Source organism: Callionymus lyra, chromosome 5, assembly GCF_982586985.1.
Source record: "Callionymus lyra chromosome 5, fCalLyr1.hap1.1, whole genome shotgun sequence".
In the NCBI taxonomy this organism is placed as follows: Eukaryota; Metazoa; Chordata; class Actinopteri; order Syngnathiformes; family Callionymidae; genus Callionymus; species Callionymus lyra.
In genome coordinates, this window is record NC_141822.1 from 3431987 (window position 1) to 3441053 (window position 9067).

General features: G+C 44.5%; 1 protein-coding gene across 1 annotated transcript; it reads left to right on the forward strand.

Moving 5' to 3' along the window:
* The first annotated feature begins 4355 nt into the window (after positions 1 to 4355).
* LOC148079051 (tripartite motif-containing protein 16-like) lies at positions 4356 to 6642 on the forward strand. Its single transcript, XM_087792339.1, has one exon. The coding sequence runs from the start codon at positions 4356 to 4358 to the stop codon at positions 5994 to 5996; it is 1641 nt and encodes a 546-aa protein (XP_087648465.1). The 3' UTR covers positions 5997 to 6642.
* Positions 6643 to 9067: the final 2425 nt, after the last annotated feature.

The following is a 9067-nucleotide window of genomic DNA, read 5'->3' on the forward strand; positions in this document are numbered from 1 at the left end:
GCGAGCAACTGACACCTGATGACAGCAAGCAACTGACACCTGATGAAAGCGAGCTACTGACACCTGATGACAGCAAGCAACTGACACCTGATGACAGCGAGCTACTGACACCTGATGACAGCGAGCAACTGACACCTGATGACAGCGAGCTACTGACACCTGATGACAGCGAGCAACTGACCCCTGATGACAGTGAGCTACTGACCACTGATGACAGCGAGCAACTGACCCCTGATGACAGCGAGCGACTGACACCTGATGACAGCAAGCAACTGACACCTGATGAAAGCGAGCTACTGAAACCTGATGACAGCAAGCAACTGACACCTGATGACAGCGAGCAACTGACACCTGATGACAGCGAGCTACTGACACCTGATGACAGCGAGCAACTGACACCTGATGACAGCGAGCTACTGACACCTGATGACAGCGAGCAACTGACACCTGATGACAGCAAGCAACTGACCCCTGATGACAGCAAGCAACTGACCCCTAATGACAGCGAGCAACTGACACCTGATGACAGCGAGCAACTGACACCTGATGACAGCGAGCAACTGACACCTGATGACAGTGAGCAACTGACACCTGATGACAGTGAGCAACTGACCCCTGATGACAGCGAGCAACTGACCCCTGATGACAGTGAGCAACTGACCCCTGATGACAGCGAGCAACTGACCCCTGATGACAGCGAGCAACTGACACCTGATGACAGCGAGCTACTGACACCTGATGACAGCGAGCAACTGACACCTGATGACAGCGAGCTACTGACACCTGATGACAGCGAGCTACTGACACCTGATGACAGCAAGCAACTGACACCTGATGACAGCGAGCTACTGACACCTGATGACAGCAAGCAACTGACACCTGATGACAGCGAGCTACTGACACCTGATGACAGCAAGCAACTGACACCTGCTGACAGCGAGCTACTGACACCTGATGACAGCGAGCAACTGACACCTGATGACAGCGAGCAACTGACCCCTGATTACAGTGAGCAACTGACACCTGATGACAGTGAGCAACTGACCCCTGATGACAGCGAGCAACTGACCCCTGATGACAGCAAGCAACTGATACCTGATGACAGCAAGCAACTGACACCTGATGAAAGCGAGCTACTGACACCTGATGACAGCAAGCAACTGACACCTGATGACAGCGAGCAACTGACACCTGATGACAGCAAGCAACTGACACCTGATGAAAGCGAGCTACTGACACCTGATGACAGCGAGCAACTGACACCTGATGAAAGCGAGCTACTGACACCTGATGACAGCAAGCAACTGACACCTGATGACAGCGAGCTACTGACACCTGATGACAGCGAGCAACTGACACCTGATGACAGCGAGCTACTGACACCTGATGACAGCGAGCAACTGACACCTGATGACAGCAAGCAACTGACACCTGATGAAAGCGAGCTACTGACACCTGATGACAGCGAGCAACTGACACCTGATGAAAGCGAGCTACTGACACCTGATGACAGCAAGCAACTGACACCTGATGACAGCGAGCTACTGACACCTGATGACAGCGAGCAACTGACACCTGATGACAGCGAGCTACTGACACCTGATGACAGGGAGCAACTGACACCTGATGACAGTGAGCAACTGACCCCTGATGACAGCGAGCAACTGACCCCTGATGACAGCGAGCAACTGATACCTGATGTCAGCGAGCAACTGACACCTGATGACAGCGAGTGACTGACACCTGATGTCAGCGAGCAACTGACATCTGACGACAGCGAGCAACTGACACTGTGTGTGCATGTGTGTGTGTCTGCATGTGTGTGTGTGTATGTGTGTGTTTGTGTGTGTGTTTGTCTGTGCGTGTGTGTGTGCATGTGTGTGTGTCTGCATGTGTGTGTGTATGTGTGTGTTTGTGTGTGTGTTTGTCTGTGCGTGTGTGTGTGCATGTGTGTGTGTCTGCATGTGTGTGTGTGTGCGTGTGTGTCTGTGTGTGTTTGTCTGTGCGTGTGTGTGCGTGTGTGTGCTTGTGTGTGTGTGTGTGTGTGTGTATGTGTGTGTGTGTCTGTGTGTGTGGGGGGGTGTGTGTGTGCGTGTGTCTGTGCATGTGTGTGTGTGTGTGTCTGTGTGTGTGTGTGTGTGTGTGTGTGCGTGTGTGTGTGTGTGACACCTGAGTGCAACAGGTGTGTGCTACTGACACCTGATGACAGCAAGCAACTGACACCTGATGAAAGCTAGCTACTGAAACCTGATGACAGCAAGCAACTGACACCTGATGACAGCGAGCAACTGACACCTGATGACAGCGAGCTACTGACACCTGATGACAGCGAGCAAGTGACACCTGATGAAAGCGAGCTACTGACACCTGATGACAGCGAGCAACTGACCCCTGATGACAGCGAGCAACTGACCCCTAATGACAGCGAGCAACTGACACCTGATGACAGCAAGCAACTGACACCTGATGACAGCGAGCTACTGACACCTGATGACAGCGAGCAACTGACACCTGATGACAGCGAGCTACTGACACCTGATGACAGCGAGCAACTGACACCTGATGACAGCGAGCAACTGACCCCTGATGACAGCGAGCAACTGACCCCTAATGACAGCGAGCAACTGACACCTGATGACAGCAAGCAACTGACACCTGATGAAAGCGAGCTACTGACACCTGATGACAGCAAGCAACTGACACCTGATGACAGCGAGCTACTGACACCTGATGACAGCGAGCAACTGACACCTGATGACAGCGGGCAACTGACACCTGATGACAGCGAGCAACTGACACCTGATGACAGTGAGCAACTGACATCTGATGACAGTGAGCAACTGACCCCTGATGACAGCGAGCAACTGACACCTGATGACAGCAAGCAACTGACACCTGATGAAAGCGAGCTACTGACACCTGATGACAGCGAGCAACTGACACCTGATGAAAGCGAGCTACTGACACCTGATGACAGCAAGCAACTGACACCTGATGACAGCGAGCAACTGACACCTGATGACAGCGAGCTACTGACACCTGATGACAGCGAGCAACTGACACCTGATGACAGCGAGCTACTGACACCTGATGACAGCGAGAAACTGACACCTGATGACAGTGAGCAACTGACCCCTGATGACAGCAAGCAACTGACACCTGATGACAGCGAGCAACTGACACCTGATGACAGCAAGCAACTGACACCTGATGACAGCGAGCAACTGACCCCTGATGACAGCAAGCAACTGACACCTGATGACAGCGAGCAACTGACACCTGATGACAGCAAGCAACTGACATCCTGATGACAGCGAGCAACTGACACCTGATGAAAGCGAGCTACTGACACCTGATGACAGCAAGCAACTGACACCTGATGACAGCGAGCAACTGACACCTGATGACAGCGAGCTACTGACACCTGATGACAGCGAGCAACTGACACCTGATGAAAGCGAGCTACTGACACCTGATGACAGCGAGAAACTGACACCTGATGACAGTGAGCAACTGACCCCTGATGACAGCAAGCAACTGACACCTGATGACAGCGAGCAACTGACACCTGATGACAGCAAGCAACTGACACCTGATGACAGCGAGCAACTGACACCTGATGACAGCGAGCTACTGACACCTGATGACAGCGAGTGACTGACACCTGATGACAGCGAGCAACTGACACCTGATGACAGCGAGCTACTGACACCTGATGACAGCGAGAAACTGACACCTGATGACAGTGAGCAACTGACCCCTGATGACAGCGAGCAACTGACCCCTGATGACAGCGAGCAACTGACACCTGATGTCAGCGAGCAACTGACACCTGATGACAGCGAGTGACTGACACCTGATGTCAGCGAGCAACTGACATCTGATGACAGCGAGCAACTGACACTGTGTGTGCATGTGTGTGTGTCTGCATGTGTGTGTGTATGTGTGTGTTTGTGTGTGTGTTTGTCTGTGCGTGTGTGTGTGCATATGTGTGTGTCTGCATGTGTGTGTGTATGTGTGTGTTTGTGTGTGTGTTTGTCTGTGCGTGTGTGTGTGCGTGTGTGTCTGTGTGTGTTTGTCTGTGCGTGTGTGTGCGTGTGTTTGTGTGTGCGTGTTTGTGCTTGTGTGTTTGTGTGTGTGTGTGTGTGTCTGTGTGTGTGGGGGGGTGTGTGTGTGCGTGTGTCTGTGCGTGTGTGTTTGTGCGTGTGTGTGTGTTAGAATCGAGGTGTGTCTTTGTCCTGAACAACAGGAAGTTTAATAATGTGGATCAACAGGTTGGAGCAGATCGTGGCAGAGACTTGTGACTGAGACTATAAAAGAGTTCACCTGTGAAGGAGTGTTTCAGTCGCAGAGACATGGAGACTAGAGTTGATCTGAGATCTTGTTGCATCTGTCTGGATCTACTGAAGGATCCTGTCACTCTTCCATGTGGACACAACTACTGTAAGACCTGTGTTGAAGGTCACTGGCAGGAGAAGAACATCTACGAGTGTCCTCAGTGCAGACGGAGCTTCAGCGAGAGACCTGTCCTCCAGAAGAACACTGTGTTGGCAGAGTTAGTGGAGGAGCTGAAGAAGACTGGAGCAGCTGAGGACCTCTGCTCTGCTGGACCTGAAGATGTGACCTGTGACGTCTGCACTGGGAGGAAGATGAAAGCCCTCAAGTCCTGTCTGGTGTGTCTGGTCTCCTACTGTCAGGAACATCTTCAGCCTCATCTAGAAGCTCCGGCCTTCAGGAGACACAAGCTGGTCCAGCCGTCCAAGCAGCTCCAGGAGATGATCTGCTCTGAACACGAGGAGGAGAAGAAGATGTTCTGTCGTTCTGATCAGCAGATCATCTGTCATCTCTGTGCTGTGGACCAACACAAAGATCATGACATCGTCTCGACCACAGCAGAGAGGAGGGAGAGAGACAAAGACCTGGATCAGAGTCAAGGAAGGATCCAGCAGAAGATCCAGAAGAGAGAGAAGGAAGTGAAGCTGCTCCAGCAGGAGCAGAAGAACATCAGAGTCTCTGCTGAGGAAGCAGTGAAGGACAGTCAGGAGACCCTTGTCCAGATGATCCAGATGATCCAGAGAAGAATGCCTGACGTGGAGCAGCAGATCAGATCTCTGCAGGAGACTGAAGACGCTCGAGTCCAAGGACTTCAGGAGCAGCTGGAGCAGGAGATCTCTGAGCTGAAGAAGAAAGAGGCTGAGCTGCAGCAGCTGTCACTCACCGACAGTCCCACCATCTTCCTGCAGAACTGGACCTCACTCTCAGAGGTCAGTGAAGACACGACCTCACTCTCAGAGGTCAGTGAAGACACGACCTCCTCCACGACCCTTGAGCAAACTCACCGTCGCTTCCAGGAAGTAACAGCAGCCGTGTCAGCCTGCAGAGACCAAGTCCAGGACCTTCTGAGAGACATGTGGACCGACATCTGTTGTCCTTCCAACAGAATGTTCCTTCCAGAGACCAGAGAGCAGTTCCTCACACACTCACAGGACATCACTCTGGATCCAAACACTCCAGACTCATATTTGATGTTGTCTGAAGGAAACAAGAAAGTGACAAACATGAGAAAAAATCAGCCTCGTCCTCATCATCCAGACAGATTCGATTCTCTTCAGGTCTTGAGTCAAGAGTCTCTGACTGGACGTTGTTACTGGGAGGTGAAGAGAACAGAAGGATATGTTAACGTATCAGTTTCATACAAGAACATCAGCAGATCAGGAAAAGAAAGTTATTTTGGATATAATGACAAATCTTGGAGTTTATGTTGTCACGACTCTGGTTGTTCATTTAAACACAACAACATCACAACTGAAGTCTCCAGTGTCGGACCCTCCACAGTGGGGGTGTACCTGGATCACTCTGCAGGTCTTCTGTCCTTCTACAGCGTCTCTGAGACCATGACTCTCCTCCACAGAGTCCAGACCAGCTTCACTCAACCTCTTCATGCTGGAGTCAGTGTTTTTTTTTATTCCTCGTGTGAGTTTGTGAAGCTGAAGTAGACGACAGTGAGATTGTGAGTCTCCAGGAGTGACATCATCACATGAAGCTTCAATGTTTGGATGAACGTCTCTGAGAACGTTTGTCGTTTGTGCCGCAGTGAAGACACAGTGACGTCATGTGACTGGATTAGAACCTCTGTGATTGGATTGTTCCTGATGATGACGAGTCTTCTTTAAATCTTCTTTAATAAACACCTTCATGATCCGGTGATGATGGCAGCAGTCGTTACTCAAGTACTCCACAGTACTACAAATATATCCTGGTTACTACAGTATCTCATTGGATGTTATGGTTGCCTCTGTATCGTGATACGTATCATCAGATTCTTGACAATACACACACTTACACAGCCAGTCGTCCACGAGGAGTCAGAAAGAAGAAGAATTGATGTACATTTGGTTTGGATTCAATATTACAGTCTGAAAGGAATTTGATTTTGTGAAAAAAAGATTTTCTCCAAAGAAGTAAAGATGAAAATGAGTTCAACACAAACTATATCTTGTATCAGAGAAACCAGATCCTTGGATTCAGTGTTATGTTGAGTTATGCTGTATTTTAAAAATGTACATATAGAAACATTGATTTTTATTCACTCAAATCTCGTCTTAAAACACACTTTTATTCTCTTTTAACACAGCATGAGACTCTGAGCTGTTTTTAGTGCTTTTGACTTGTTTTATTTTTGTGTTTTAACTGCTTTCTTAGTACTTTCATGTCATTGTACAACACTTTGTATCGACTGTTGTTTTTAAAGTGTTTTATCAATAAACTTGATTGATTGATTATTTGTTCTTATTGAAATGTTGATCTAAATCAATGAATTATCTTTTTGAATCATTTATTCTAAATATATAAATATATAGATTATATATATATTTGACACATTGAGTTCAATATTTTAATTCCAATAATTCAAAAACACATTTTCTAAATGCAATATTCTTTGGTTTATTCAATATAACATCGACATCTTTATATTTACTTTCTTAAACCTTCGTTCTAAGATCACAATCAAAACTACTTTTATTGTTGTAAACACAACCGTGGATATTATGTGGTGACAACACAAAATTACATGTTAATAATGCATAAATTAATACAAATAACACAAAAGTACATGTTAATAATGAATAAATTAATACAAATAACACAAAATTACATGTTAATAATGAATAAATTAATACAAATAACACAAAAGTACATGTTAATAATGAATAAATTAATACAAATAACACAAAAGTACATGTTAATAATGAATAAATTAATACAAATAACACAAAATTACATGTTAATAATGAATAAATTAATACAAATAACACAAAATGAGTGCAACAGTCCATACTTTCCATTTTGCACATTTTCTGCACTTTATACATAATTACATTTTATTTATGTTTAACGTTGTTTTTTTTACTGTTGGTGGAACAATTCACTAGCAATTGAAATAATAATAATTCTGGTTCTGATGTATAAACATGTTTTTGTATAGAATATAAGTCTTAATTAAGAAGATAAAATATTAGATTATTTTGTCCTTTATATATACTGTGTTTATACAAAATGTACCTTTCAATGTAAAACATATTTAATTCAAATCTTAAAAAAGCTTCATTTCAAGAATAAAATTCAAAGTGTCAACATTTGAAACATGAAAGCGTTCAATATTCTGACACTGATTGACTTCCGTCCTCAAGTTTGAACTAATGTTTCTTATTCTCTCTGTGAACGATCAACACACTGTGGTGTGTTCAGAGGATGATGTTGTGAACTTAACAATATGTTCCGTTACTATGAATCACAAACAGAAAACTATGAATAACAAATATAAAAAATAATAATAATTGGAATGAATTAAAAACAGATTATTTTTTTTTTAAATGAGACATTGCCATAAAATGTAATATAAATAAATAATGAATGATTGATATTAGTTCCATTAAAATGTGTATTATTCATATAGAATATTAAAATTTTTTTTTTGTTTTTTTCAATAATTCAAAAATGTATTTTTGAGTTCTGAGGTACTTGATCAACTTCGAAATACACCACTACTATACTATTGTACACTATTATACCTACATTTTTATATTTAATTGAAAAAAACTTTCTGAGTATATTGTGTTCATCAAAATATTGTATTCATTTTTGGAATAAAAATATCAAACTTTACACGTAAAATTTGAAAATGATTTGCTTTAAAAAAAACACACGTACTACCAAGACCTCTCACACTTACCATCAAACTTGCTCACATCTACTTTCAAACTCTTCATTAGCACTTAATAGTACGTGTATATGTACTTGATTGTACGTATACCAGTATTTTATAGTGAGTGTAAGAGATCTTGTAAATAAGTGCATGAGGACTTGATAGTAAGTGTGAGAGATCTTAGTAGTGAGTGTAAGAGAACTTGATCACACAGGATGCAATCTTGATCACACAGGATGCCGCCCCTTTTTTAAGCAACTTCAAAATAAAGTTGTTAAATCAATACTTAATCCCCGGGAGTTTAATACAAATGTTTGGATTGTCATGTTATTTTTGACATGATCACTTTATTTAATGATATAGCAGCATTAATAACACAATTATTAAACGTTTCTGCTGATGTTCATCATATCCTCCTGAAGTCCGTCTAAGCTGTCATGTTTATGTTCTTCCTGTTTTATTTTGAAGGTGGCTTTCCGTTTGTGTGTGTCCTGTGTTTTCCTTTGACAGACGCTGGCAGGTGCGCGGCTGGTGATGATTGAGTGGCAGGTTCTTCCTATTGATAAGGAGCATCTCTACCCGGAAGAACTCGCGTATTGTGTTTCCAGACCAGGTTGGTTATCCCTTCGATCTCGCTCCTCGCCTTTAAATCAGAACTTTGATGATCCTTTGGAGACTCCTGACGTTGTCAGCACTTTTATTTACTCACGTGAGTCTTTTTGTTTTAGTTGCTGTTGGGACCCCGATCTCCAGGCACGGCCCTGCCTTCGTCCTGAGTGCCTGTTTGTTTTTGTTCCTATTCATTCCTATTACGGATCGTTTTGGATTTATTAAAGACTTTCTTCTGAACTTTTCCTCCGT

What these genes read in the sequence shown, in the direction of transcription:
- LOC148079051 (XM_087792339.1), top strand. Translation starts at nt 4,356, where the DNA reads ATGGAGACTAGAGTTGATCTGAGATCTTGTTGCATCTGTCTGGATCTA.